This window comes from Wolffia australiana, chromosome 2, assembly GCF_029677425.1.
Source record: "Wolffia australiana isolate 7733 chromosome 2, ASM2967742v1".
In the NCBI taxonomy this organism is placed as follows: Eukaryota; Viridiplantae; Streptophyta; class Magnoliopsida; order Alismatales; family Araceae; genus Wolffia; species Wolffia australiana.
This window is the reverse complement of record NC_135836.1, coordinates 8940106-8953738: the sequence shown is the minus strand read 5'-3', so window position 1 is coordinate 8953738 and position 13633 is coordinate 8940106. Positions and strand designations below refer to the sequence as shown.

General features: G+C 43.2%; 2 protein-coding genes across 2 annotated transcripts; both read right to left on the bottom strand.

Annotated features, from left to right (window-relative positions):
* Nucleotides 1-5227: 5227 nt before the first annotated feature.
* On the bottom strand, nt 5228-9001 carry LOC144716739 (beta-fructofuranosidase 1-like). Its single transcript, XM_078591977.1, has 7 exons — nt 8633-9001; nt 8511-8519; nt 7574-8439; nt 6921-7082; nt 6620-6843; nt 5627-5714; nt 5228-5537 (listed from the first exon to the last, which is right to left on the bottom strand). The coding sequence occupies exons 1-7, from the start codon at nt 8946-8948 to the stop codon at nt 5331-5333; spliced, it is 1872 nt and encodes a 623-aa protein (XP_078448103.1). The 5' UTR covers nt 8949-9001; the 3' UTR covers nt 5228-5330.
* A 165-nt stretch (nt 9002-9166) lies between these two features.
* LOC144716742 (small ribosomal subunit protein mS47-like) lies at nt 9167-13275 on the bottom strand. Its single transcript, XM_078591982.1, has 14 exons — nt 13073-13275; nt 12925-13005; nt 12768-12836; nt 12612-12675; nt 12132-12211; nt 11891-11974; nt 11420-11504; nt 10732-10817; nt 10543-10664; nt 10406-10466; nt 9827-9925; nt 9653-9754; nt 9545-9586; nt 9167-9463 (listed from the first exon to the last, which is right to left on the bottom strand). Exons 1-14 carry the CDS (start codon nt 13193-13195, stop codon nt 9344-9346), a joined length of 1218 nt encoding a protein of 405 aa, XP_078448108.1. The 5' UTR covers nt 13196-13275; the 3' UTR covers nt 9167-9343.
* Between the last annotated feature and the right edge of the window lie 358 nt (nt 13276-13633).

The following is a 13633-nucleotide window of genomic DNA, read 5'->3' as shown; positions in this document are numbered from 1 at the left end:
GCATAATAACATGTACGCCCCACACGTACACCTCACACTAAGTGTCTCGTGACATGTGCGCGCATCAGTCATTTTTGTTGACAGGTCAAAAAGAAAAGAGCCATTATTTAATTCATCAAGCCTCGATTCTCGTGTTGCATTCATTACAAAAAAGGTGTTTCTTTTTATTGGGCCACATCACCCAGCGCTGAAAAAAGTTAAATGTCATTATGGCATCGCTAATCGCAATGTCATAACATTTCTGTTAATGATTGACTGATTAGTTTATGTTAAGGTTTATATTAACCAGGTTTAATGATTGGTTCTCGCCAATAATTTTCCATAACCTTGGTTGGTAGCCGTTTGACAAATCAAACGGCGACACATGCCATCGCAAAAATAAACGGGTTTAAAAATATTCCAAAATTCATGCTAAATTAAAGCGAAGTCCCAAAAATTATATAAAACATATACATTTTGACCTAGAAAAAACATATCTTTACTGATTCAATGTCAAAAAAAGTCATAAAATTATATGCTTTCAGAATTTGATGTCACAAAAATATTACAAGTACATAAAATTACGTAAAACTCACAATATCAGTCTAAAAATAAATTTAATCATCTTAGGCTTGATAACACACATACAATCAATTTACAGCAAATGAACATGTAAATATGGTCAGATTAGGCTACCAAAAATATGTGTCATCGTCTGGCTTCTAGAAGCTACCCAAAAACTTATTCAACCCTTTTAAATCATGAGGAAAAAATTATTGGACCTCTAAATCCTGTAAATTTTATTATAAAAAGTGTAAAATTAAAATAATTGACCAATTAATCCATCAAATGAAAGTTTACATTAAAATGATAATTAATGATGCCAAAACTAATCCTTACATGTGTATGATTGCATGCGGAAAATTAGATTTCTCAAAGTCCTATTATTTTTATGCTTCCAATAATGTGTTTCATCCTTCCATGAAATATACTATTTTTAAAATTATATGAATATCAAAAGACAAAAATAATAAACATCGCCACTTCCAAGTATATAAACTGATATTTCTTTCTAATTACTCGTTGTTTAAATATAAAAAAATATAAATTTCACATATACCTAAATCACTCGCCAAAAAATATTATTTATGTCAAAGGATATATATATGTATGTAAAGTGAAACTAACATCAAATTATTTGTGAAACTTTAAATGGAATTATATTCCTTCAAAAACCCGTAGCTCAATCCGAATTTCATTCAGAATTTAATAATACAAACAATCTTTGGTACAATTTAAATGCAATGTTTCATAATTAAGCCCAAGGATATGTGCAATGACAAGTAAATCATGATAAGATCATATTACAGTATTTCCTATGTTTCCTTACAATCTTATTTATTTGATACTGTAAATGGAAATCAAAATTACTGGATAGATAAACTGTATGTACTTCTGTTTTTATGGTCAGGATGGTTAATTTTGTTACCAGTTGTGCAAAAAAAACTCCAAAATGAGTTATCAATGTTGTTTAAGGAAAAATTAAATTCAATTGATTCATATGAATCACTATATAGTATAAGGTATTTTAAAAAAATTTACTCTAATGAAATATTCTAGGTAATTTCTCCTGAAGATTTTTTGTGTCCTATAAAAAATATAATGAGAGACGGAAGGTAAATTCATTATTATGAATATTTTTGCACAATGTCATGTGAAAGTATTCATTTAATAATTCATTATTCTTAATATTAATCAAGTTATAAAATGTTGAAGATGAAAGGTTATCTCATTGCCTTTAAATCCATAAGTTTCTATTTTGAAGATTATCCAAGTTGGTGATTTATTACTTTAAATACCAAATGGAATCAAAAACCCTTTCCAACTCATGTTCAACCATGCGAGCAAGTAGATACTGTAAAAGAATTATGAAAAAATCAGTTTCAAATAAAATCCATTGTGTTAATACTTTTAACTTCAGGACAGTGATATTGACTGCAAACTCAGGTATTGTAAAACATTCAACAGTAACAAACTACATAAAGATCTTTATGAATGACGAGAGAAATAAGTTGAAATTTTTATGTTGACTTAATGCTTGATATCTTCGTTAGTATGAATATTATGGTCAAGCCACATAAAGGTGAACCATAGAAACATTCGTATACCATCTCAAGATGTAGACTTAATGCTTGATATCTTCGTTAGTATGAATATTATGGTCAAGCCACATATAGGTGAACCATAGAAACATTCGTATACCATCTCAAAATATACTGAGCTCGTACTTTGTTTCTTCATTAGTATGAAGATGACGGCCAAAACTTTGAGGATGCATGATTTATATGTTCGAACTTCAAAACTACTTAGACTTTATTTCAGTTTTAAAGCAACAAGTACACACTTATGTGTAAGGATTATAACATAGTGCATGATTTAAACATTTCTACATATTTTAATACTGGGTGGATTTTTTCTACCTGATATGAGATTGAAACAATTTCTCCAATTTAGGAGCGGAATTTTTTTATTTTATTGACTTTATTTTATTAATTAAAAAGGATATTTATAAATTAATAGAAATTGAATCAAACACTAATATCTTATACAGTCACTTGTGCATAGAAGGCTGAAAAAGGCTTTCCGAAATAAAAAAATTTCTTATAATTAGAGCGATGATCATTATATTTATTTTGTTTTCACCAAAGTGATACTATTGTTTGGAAAATCACAATATAATCAATGTCTGACTAATTTGAAGTAGTTGGTTGAGAAATATTGAATGTTTTGCACGTTTATACATCATTCTAGCTTAGACTAAGCCATTATTAATAATTTATCAACTTTGAAACCCCATATAAAAATGAGTTCCCAAAAACGATGCCCAGTGATAGTTTATATGTTAATACATTTTTATGTCTTACATTTAACCGTTCATTATCATTAATTGCATTTTAATCACTAAACAAAAATTTTGAATTTTATGCCTCAATCAGTTGAAGGCTTTTATCATGCATCTAAACTTGTGCAGGCCAAACTAACAGTTTCAAAGTGTGTCAGCCTCAATCTTGTTCAGAAAGTCAAGCTGCCTTTGAAATTGCAATGAAAGGCTTTGAGTATACTAGAGTTTGAAGGAGTAGTGGGGTCAGACCCTTGAGAGACAACATTGTTTACTATATTGCTAGGAGAATTTATTGAGTCAGTCGCGCCTGGTTGCACACCACAGCAGCCTAGGTAATCCGGTGCTTGGTCACTACATCAACGACGTGAGGAAGGCACCACGCCAAACCCACCTGGTCATCCCCCCCCCCACTTGCTGCTGGATTGTCAGTTCCCACGCTCTGCTCCTACAGCATATGCGCCCACGGTCAATCCTACCCGGCGCAATACGCACTTGTGGGACTTTGGCAAAGGATATTCTCCAATGCCTCTAGATCTGACACCCTATGTGGAACATCTGGAGGTCTCCCTAATCGTATTGTCATGACCCTGGTCAGTTAATGTTTCACACGAAGACCAGCATTAGTTCTACATAAGTCGTTGCCAAGGACAAAGATGGGCTTCATTGTCGTCATTTGTGCAGAACATCGATGAGTACACTCATGTCCGTAGCCATTTGTGGTGTATCCACCAATAATGGTGTAAATCACGCATGCACACGGGCCCAGAGAGTGTGAAGCATTATATTAGAAACCATTGTCCCCTTGAGTGCATTAGTGTTCCCTCTTTTGTGTGCTGATAGGAAGATGGCACCATCCAACATCAACATTGCTCGTATAGATGTTGGGTGCATGGCTGATTCTACAAAAACCAAATAGATTGGGGGCCTCATAGTTTTTCCAATGATGTTTTTGTATTCAAATAATTTTTATGGAATTTCTGTTTAAGTGGGAAGTTGTCCAGAAGAATGGGAAAGGGATCAAATAGAAAAGCCTAAAGTGAATGATTAAAGGAGTTTTGACATTTTGTAAGTGAGAAAAGATCAAATGAATAAATAAATGTTATTGTAGGCTTGATATATTAATTAAATGTGTTTTGTAATGGCTAATCAATAGACTAATCATGTCGATTCAGGGGTGCAAGGAAAAATGGTAGAACAAGAAAATTCGGAGATTAAAATCATAATCAATGTGATAGGATACATGTGACCTGGCACCAAAAATGTGCAGAAATTTAGAACGTAATAGATGCACACACGATCTTTGCATGCACACACAAGAAAAAAACTGGGATTGGTTGAAAAAGTGAATGTGAATGTTAAAGGTAAAGAGAGTTTCATATTTTGTTCACCATGAAGAGAAATATCTCAGAGGTAATTGATATTAAAAAGGCCGTCATGGGAGAGAAAATGTATATACCAATCAGGGCATGGTGTGTAGAGAGAATAATAACTTTAATTTCAACTCAGCTTGTGGCTGCATTGTGGAGAAGGAAAAAGGATCCAATGGTTGAGGTTAGGGCAAATTAAAATGTGTTATTTTGAGAATCAGAATTCTATTTGAGCTTAAATTTGGAGGTTATTTTCATAATAATACTCTATATCCATCTAGACTCTTAGAGCTATTTAGGAGAATTTTTTGGGGAGAGAAACTAGTTTTGAATCTTACTAATGGATATTATGCGGCCATCAAGCCAATCATAATTTAATGATTTATTATATATCATTTGAGATAATAGTAATCCATTATTATTCTTGTATGATGTTTACAAGGAAGTCCCTGAATGTGTGAAATGACATAGAATTATGATGATATTATAATATAGTGATCAATAGTTTCCAAGCATGCATTGTAAATATTTATGTTCATTGAATACTCTAGATAAACATCCATTAGTATAGATGATCTTATGGCCATTATTGTGGAGACACTTATGACAAATGGTGGGTGCTCTTTAGAGCAGTTCACTAAAGTGATCTGTATGAATCTTTTAATGGTAGTATTTTGCGAAAGTCAGACAAGTATTTACCTGTTGAGTCACCGATTCATGGGTACACAGAGGACTTTCCGTCTCTTGATTAGCAAATGGGTAGAACAGAGACATGATTAGCAAAAAGCCAGACAAGTATTTACCTGTTGAATCACCAATTCGTGGGTACACAGAGAGGAGCTTTCCGTCTCTTGGAGTGTAAGTTTAGACAGGATAAAAATGTATATAACAGAGAGATTATTAGCAAAAAGCCAGACAAGTATTTACCTGTTGAGTCACCGATTCATGGGCACAGAGAGGAGCTTTCCGTCTCTTGAAGTGTAAGAACACAACCACTCATTCATTCCATCAAAGATTTTATTCCGGCCAATGATGAACACAACGAGAAGAGCAAACAAATATTTCCATCAGCACCATCAAACTCAGATCCCATCGGACGGTTGATATTCCCGGATCCCAGCGGATCTGAGCTGCCAGATCTTGACCGAGACGGCGGTGACGGCGGTGGAGGTAGCATTGTTGAAGAGGAAAACCCTGGCGGCGCCGCCGATGGCCTGCGTCGGATACACCCTCGAAGTGATACACGTCCGCCCCCCTTGCGCGAATGTCTCCACTATCGAGTGGTCAACCTGCGACCGTCAACCCAAGTAACAAAGCAAGAAGAAGATCAGAGACGTTGACATCAACGAGTAGAGAGAGAGCGATGTCCCCTTCGTACCAGGATTCGAACGGAGAGCTTCTCCCCGTCGAGAACGGGGACGGAGTTGCCGTAGACGCGCTTGACGATGTCATTGGCATTGGAAGATCTGAAAAAAGTTGGAGTTTTTTAGAGCTGCCGATTATAGATCCAGATCGTCCCGGACGTGGACGAAGGACGGGACGGGGCGAAATTTGTCCCGGGACGAAAAAACACATCTTACATTTTTAGTATATTATAATAGGTTATAATATATTATAAATTGTACTGGCAATGCCACGTGGCGACATCTCAACCGTCGCATGTTAATCTGGCGGTTTTCTGTCCAGATTCATCTGTCCATCGTCCGAAGACCTCTGGACGGACGATTTTTTCGTCCCACAGGACAAAAACCGTCCCGTCTGGTGGTTCCCAGACGAATTTTTGTCCCGAAATTTGTCCTAATCCTTGAACGGTACAATTTTTTCATCCCAGAACGAAAAAATTGTCCCATCCGCGTCCCTGATCTATACTGCCGATCTCTATAGTTCAGGGACGCGGACGGGACGATTTGTTCGTCCCAGAACAAAAAAATCGTCCCGTCTGAGGATAGGGACAAAGTTCGTGACAAAAATTCATCCTGGGGACCACCAAACAGGACGTTTTTCGTCCCGTGGGACGACAAAACCGACGTTTGAGATCTCGCCATGTGGCCCCGATGTGACAGTTTGCATCAAGGTTTCTAAGTTTTTTGAGCGTGCCAACTGACGCCGCTCAGAATTAATTGTACATCTGTCCATTTGCATTCTCTCTCCCCCATATTTTCCTTGAAAAACTTAGGAAAATTTATATTACAATATTAAAATTATATATATAATGGGTTTTTTTCGTCCGGGACGAATTTCGTTCGACGAAACGAAATTTGTCCCGTCTCGGCCTTTGTTTGACTCGACGGGACGGTTTTATCGTTTGACGTAATTCGCCCCGTCCATCGTCCACGTCCGGGACGATCCGGAACTATAGGTGTGAGAGTACCTGAGCTCGTCTTGGCAGATGAAGGTGGCGAGCTCGCCGTCGGGCCGGCGGGCGAGGTAGAAGTAGACCGCGGTCTGCTCGGAGAGCCCGTCGTCGGCGAGGACGAGGAGTCCGAACGGGCCGAGCGCGCCGCGGCCGGCGGCGCCGCCGCTGGTGCTGCAGTTGTACGCCGGCTCGGCCTCCGGCGCCACCGAGCCCACCTCGAACTCCGCCACGATGTCCAGCTGAGTAGAAGACGAGCACGTTCAGAGACGAGCCCTTCTTCTTCTTCTTCTTCTAGTTTTTTGTACTTGGTTTGTACCTGAGTGGCGATGCCGACGTCGAGAGGCAGGACGGACCCCGGTGAGATCTCCACGCGGGAGAAGGAGGAGGCGCTCTCTCTGAGAGTCTCCAATTCCTCCACCGGCCACTGCAGCAGGTTCTTCCCCGTTTTCTGATCCAGAAGAACGGTTCTCGGGATCGACTGCAAAATCAGAGAGAAAGGGAAGTTAAAGAAGAAGAAGAAGACAGTTTGGGGAAGAAGAAGAAGACAGATGTTGGGGAAGAAGAAGAAGAAGAAGACAGATTTTGGGGACGAAAAAGAAGAAGAAGAAGAAGAAGAAGAAGAAGAAGACAGATGTTGGGGAAGAAGAAGAAGAAGACAGATTTTGGGGAAGAAAAAGAAGAAGAAGAAGAAGAAGACAGATGTTGGGGAAGAAGAAGAAGAAGACAGATGTTGGGGAAGAAGAAGAAGACAGTATGGGGAAGTAGAAGAATATGAAGAAGACAGAGGTTGGGGTAGAGGAAGAAGAAGAAGAAGGCAGAGTATGGGGAAGTAGAAGAAGATGAAGAAGACAGAGTTTGGGGAAGAAGAAGGCAGAGGTTGGGAAAGTAGAAGAAGAAGAAGAAGAAGGCAGAGGTTGGGAAAGAAGAAGAAGAAGAAGAAGAAGAGAGAGGTTGGGGAAGGAGACGAACCTGGACGGAGGCCCAGCCCTTGAGGAGATCGGTGCACTCGCTGTCGGTCTCCCCGATCCATCCCCAGAGAAGTCGCCGGCGCTTCTCCTGGTCAAAGAACGTCTTCGAAGCGTAGTACTTGCCGTAATCGACCCGCAGGCCAATACCCACATCGACACTGGGATCGTCAGGAATCCAGACGTTCGCGGCGAGGTCATAACTCCCAATGGCGTAGTAATCGTGCTTATCGTCGTCAAGGCTGGCCTTGAGCACATGCTTCACCCCATCGCCATTAGCGGCCCCGTCGAGCCCGTCGAGCCCCCCAACGGCGACGGGGTAGAGGTCGACGCACTCCCACATGCCCGTGCCAGGGACGGCGTGGAGAACCCCGTCGAGTAGCTCGAAGGAGAGGAAGTCTCTGGTGGAGTAGACGAGCGCGACCCCGGCCCGGTGCCGGTCCTTGGAGCCGATGGCGAGGCGCCAGGACGAGTCGCCGGGGCTGAACCAGGCGGTGGTCGGGTCGCGGAAGTCGAGCGAGGAGACGCCTGGCGGGGGGAAGAGGACGGGGTTCGCGGCGTCGTGCTTGACCCACTGGAGAAGGAGGGGGTCCGAGGAGTTAGCCGGGAAGGCGAGGTTCTGGACCTGGACGGAGGCGTTGGTCGAGCCGGTGTAGAGCATGGCGACCCGGCCGTCCGGGAGGAGCGTGGCGGAGCCGGTCCAGACGCCGTTGGCGTCGTACCAGCGGTCCGGGACCATGGCTAGGGGGAGGTGCAGCCACTGGACCAGGTCGCGGGACACCGCGTGGCCCCACGAGATGTTCCCCCACACCGCCGAGCTCGGGTTGTACTGGTAGAACAGGTGGTACCACCCCTTGTAGAACAGCGGCCCTGCATATCCCCCCCAATTTTTTTCAAATTCCTGAAAATGGCGGGAAATTCTGTTCCGTGATAGAGCGTACCGTCTGGATCTGAAGCGGAGGAATCGCCACCGCCATGGAAAGGGGGAAACGCGTTAATCGACGGAGAAAATCGGAAGAAACAAGAAGGAGAAGAAGATCGAGAGAGGGAGGGGGGGCGACACCGTTCATCCAGTTCTTCTCGGGCTGGAAGTGGAAGGCGGTGCGCTGCCAGAGGAGCATGTCGTTGGTCCATGGGAAGCGGAGATCTGGCTCGCCGAGGAGCGCGCCGGACGATTTCTCAGAGACGCCTGCGGATTTGCCGCGGGAGATCGGCGATGCTGGGACGAGGTTCGAAGGTTCTTCTTCTGCAACGTCCGGCTTGATCCCTGCGAGAAGAAGAACAGCGGCGATGGCGATGGCGGAGATCAAGATCGGCCATCGACGGCGAGAAGGCGAGCTCCGGGAAGCGGCGGCGCCGCCGAGAAGCTCCTCGTCCATGGCGGAGAGATCGACTTCGAGATGGAATCTTGATCTCGCCGATAAGGCAGTTGCCCGTTGTATTATAGCTTGCAAGGATCAGAGACCCGGGGACAGATTGGCCGGCACTCGGCAGAACTGGCCAGTCACGTCACGACACGTGTCGAAACTTTGGCCTTTTACACCATTCGGTAACTTACCGTTAACGAAAGGCGCTTCACGAGAGCCGCACGACGCGGTTAGATCCGACGGCGAATAAACTGCCAGCTGGACCTTATCACGATCCGACAAAAACATACAGCGATAAAGTGTCCCCAGTCCGCCGTGTACCTTTCTTTAAATATTTTCTTGAAAAACCGTCGGAAATTTGGTTTTTTAAAAAAGTCTGAGTTGACTGTTTGACTTCCCAGTCAAAGTCAGACGAAGGGCTCCCGCGACTGGGTCGCCAGCTTCAAATCGGGTTCGAACTCGCCGAGAGGCGACGCGTAGAAGTCAACCATGTCACTTGACACGTCGGCAAGGGTCGGCGGGTCCCACTGTCCACGAAGGCACGAGAAAACAACGGTTAAACCACTGGATATAAGAAAGCGGAATGAATAAAAGAGGTCAACGCTTGCCTTGGGCGAGTAATCCTTGTCGATCAGCCGCGCTCGGACGCCCTGTCAGCAGAGGACGCGTACGTCAACTCGGGGTAAAAGTCCACGGTCAACGGTTAAAAAGTCAACCTCAGAAAAGTCGCTGGAAATACGCTGGGCGATGCCCTGGAGAGACATTCGATACTCTCTGGCGAGGCACTGGTCGAGGGACTGATATCTGCCGTCGCGGATCTGCCGAGATCGAGAAATTGACGGTGGATATCACAGCGATCAAGGTCAGGGAGAGGAATCTGAGGCGCTTACAGATTTCAAGGAGACCTTCAGAGCCAATGGAGACGCCTCTCTGAGTTTCCTGAGAGCAGACTTGCACCAGTCGCGGTTCTTATCATGTGATTCTTTTTCCTGAGCAAGAAACCTCTGTGAGAAGATGAAGATGATGCGATCTTTTGATCAGATTGAATGATCCGTCGGATCCATCTGACCGTCCATCAAACCGATCTATCTCGATCAATCTGATGCTTGATCGGACGGATTGACCCGTTGATGGACCTATGTAAATGTGTAAGAAATACCTAATGAACCCCCCCCCCCAAAAAAGTGGCATCCTATGTATCATTTAAATGCTCTTTATTTTATTTACAGGGCATCCGATTGGATCTACTTGCTCATTTTGATTAATGGACTTATCGAAGAGTCAATCAACCAATCTGAGCCGTGGTAATCGCATCGGCAAACAGCTCTACTCATTAAATCAGCCGACTTGGTTCGATCTCAATCTTGCTGATCTGATCATTAGGGCTATACGATCGGAATCTGGCAATCTACTGACGAACTATACTATTTGATCAGATATCCAAAATAAAAATAAACCTTCTAGATTACCACAGCATCGATGATCTCCTCGACGGTTTCCAGACTGAAGCACCTGTCGATCGCCTCAAATCTGAACAAATTAAACTGTCAATGAATAAATTATCGTAGCCAACATTCAATGAAGAAGAACATTTATTATCTAGTACTTGCGAACTACACTGCTCTTATCAGGGAAAGCGGTTTCAGAGTACTGTTCCAGGGATGTTTCTATGACAGAGGGATCGTCGGTGACTAACTTCCCAAGCCGTTCTCCTATCCAGTCTAGCCTCTGCAAAAATGGCACGTAAGTATAAAGAGCATCTTAGTAAAAATGCGGATCAGGCTAGCCAACGCACTTCGGTAGGGAAATAATGTGTGGCGAGGCCGCAAGCTGCCATTTCTACTCCATTTAGCTGTTCCCCAGTCATCGCCAGGTATTCTCCTGAGAGAATCGCGGAGTATAGAAGAGAGAATATCATGTTAGACATGGAGCTAAGAATTGAATTCTCTTAAAAAAGGGGAACTTTGAGAAACGCTCATTAATAACTGAAACATATGTCGTCTACAAATGGAGAGTGACAATACATTGGCAGCTGAAAATGGACAGGGAGTATAGTGCAGGGACGCAGACAGGACGATTTTTTCGTCCCGGGACAAAAAAATCGTCCCGTCCGAGGATACGGGCAAATTTCAGGACGAAAATTCGTCCCAGGGACCACCGGACGGGACAGTTTTCGTCCCGTGGGACGAATAATCGTCCGTCCGGAGGTCTCCGGGTGATGGATGGACGAATCTGGACGGAAAACCGCCGGATTCACATCCGATGGTTGAGATGTTGCCACGTGGCCTCGCTAGGACAATTTATAATATATTATAATATATTAAAAATATAAAATGTGTTTTTTCGTCCGGGACGAATTTCGGGAGCTTACCGTCCCGTCATTTGTCCCTGAGCTAACATCGGAAGTAGGACAGGACGAAATTCGTCCCATGCCGTCCTTCGTCCACGTAAGGGACGATCCGGAACTATAACAGGGAGCTTACCTAGATAACCAGGGAGATGGGAAAGATAAAATGATGCCCCCGCATCAGGATGGAAGCCAATCGACGTCTCCGGTGTTGCAAAAATCTGCAGGTCATCAAACCGTAAATTTTTTTGTGAGTCCCTATTATTAACATGAATAGAAAAATAAGCGTATCATCATTGGCTAGCGTTGGAAGATGATGATGAATTCTCCATAGTCGTTCCTAAACTTTGGCATTGTCATTATCATGATGGGTGACTTGGACGAAGGACAACAACAATAATGATATCGTGAAAGACCATCAACGGCATGCTTTTTTTTCAAGATTTAGAGCCAAGCTTCAAAGCTGATGCTTATTTTTTTCAATGAATGCAACTTAACTGACTGAAAGTTTAGGTTCGAAGGTTAGATCACGCAAAACACTGCCCTTTTATCAGGTTTGATTTTCCCTCCACTGAAAGAAAAACGAAAACCTGAAGATAATACATACGGTTTTGTCAGTTGCAATGCGGAATGTTCCCGGTATAGAGATTCCCCCACCACCACCCATCGTAATGCCATTCAAGATAGCAACCTGGTCAAAGAAATAATTTCAAACTCAAAACTCCAAGTCGAAAAGGATTTTTTTCAATAGCCACTCATCCTCCAAAAAAAATATCGAAAGCAGAATCATCTTCGCCCAGTCGTAACAACAGAATGAAAGGGAAGGTTCCAGAGCCAAACTATCTCACATGTGGCTTCAAGAATGTCCCCAGAATATAGATGAACTCATAAAGAGTCCGGAAAAACTCTTTGCAATCCTCCATCCTCCCTGCAAACATTCGGTGAATTGAAGAAAGAAAACAATGAGTAAATCATGGGAACCTCATTGAAGAAGAAACAAGAGCTCTCTAAGATCTTAAATGAAGCACTCATTGCCTCTCCTCTGATCCCAAACATGAGCAACCCTCTTTAACATTCTCATACGAGTTTTTTAAAATGTCAACATAGCAAAGACTAAATTTGCCAACTGAGTGATAATTAGTAATGGAAGATGGTAGGTTCTCTTTGCTGAAGAACTAAAAGGAAAAACCAAAAGAAGTGCGAGGTTTGAGATTGAATTACGCTCAATAAGAGGAAATTTAATAATGTCATGAGGGGGCTTCACAATTGAAAATATTCATTCAAACATAATGTCATAAGCAGGTGCAAGAACTTCCTTTCGATCATACCTTGATTGAGCAAACGGTAGAGAGTCACCACATCTCCACCGGCGCAGAACGCTCTGCCACTGCCCTTCAGAGAATCAAGAATGATTCTAAATGCATGTCCAAATAAAAACATTGGAATCAATCCCACAAAGTCATCTTCGAGGAAACCACACTCACCCTCAAGACAACAAACCCAATATCAGGGTTCTCTTCCCAGGAATTATAAAGCTTCATCAACCGTGCAGCCTAATCCATAGAAAAGTAGATTATATCAAACACAATGAGAAGACCAGACCGAATCACGCAAGAGAGGAAAACTCCGGCAGGGGATGACCATTGAAGTGGTGATGGCATTGAGCGAGGCAGGCCGGTTGAGAACCGCATTGCGAGAACTCGCTCGACCTTCCACGAGCACCTGAAAATTGTCGCGTTTTTTAACAATTACAGACGCTGGCGAAGATCAAAACGAAGAAGAATTGAACCTGGTGTCGAACGGCGTCCTCAACGACCGGTTCAGAGCTTGCCGTGGAGCTCCAAAGACGGGGAAGAAGACGGGAGATCGATCTCGATCGCCTCGCTTGGCACAATGCCTTCGAATTCATCATTCTAGGAGAAGAGATCGATGGGGGTAGCGGCGGAGTGCCCGTTCAACAACCGTGACATCGGTCGGAGTAGAAGAGCTTCCCCCTCCTTTCTCTTAACAGACGATTGTTAGGGCAGTGAATGGCCCACAACTAACTAAGCCCAATAACGACTGATGACGTCGGGACGGGACGATTCGGGACGGATTATACGTCATCTTTGCAGTGACACTCATTGGATGACGCGTTATACTGGAAACTGGAAAGTACTATCATAGTATGCATCCCTAGGCGTCATCCGTCATCGTCGTCAACCGTCCGTTTTGGTCAGGTATGACGTCAATGGACGATGCGGACGGCTTCCCCAACAACGATGATGACGATGACGGAGGGTAGTGGGACGAGAGTATGATGATGTCATCATCATCAGATGACGAGTTCTCCAGCGAGTGGCCACGGACA

Coding starts and splice junctions, on each gene's coding strand:
- LOC144716739 (XM_078591977.1), bottom strand. CDS start 8,948: ATGGACGAGGAGCTTCTCGGCGGCGCCGCCGCTTCCCGGAGCTCGCCT. Junction 7,083..7,573: donor AGGGCTGGGCCTCCGTCCAG/GTTCGTCTCCTT, acceptor CTGATTTTGCAG/TCGATCCCGAGAACCGTTCT. Junction 5,715..6,619: donor ATCTGCCAAGACGAGCTCAG/GTACTCTCACAC, acceptor AACTTTTTTCAG/ATCTTCCAATGCCAATGACA.
- LOC144716742 (XM_078591982.1), bottom strand. CDS start 13,195: ATGATGAATTCGAAGGCATTGTGCCAAGCGAGGCGATCGAGATCGATC. Junction 13,006..13,072: donor AGGACGCCGTTCGACACCAG/GTTCAATTCTTC, acceptor GACAATTTTCAG/GTGCTCGTGGAAGGTCGAGC. Junction 12,676..12,767: donor TTGGGTTTGTTGTCTTGAGG/GTGAGTGTGGTT, acceptor GATTCTCTGAAG/GGCAGTGGCAGAGCGTTCTG.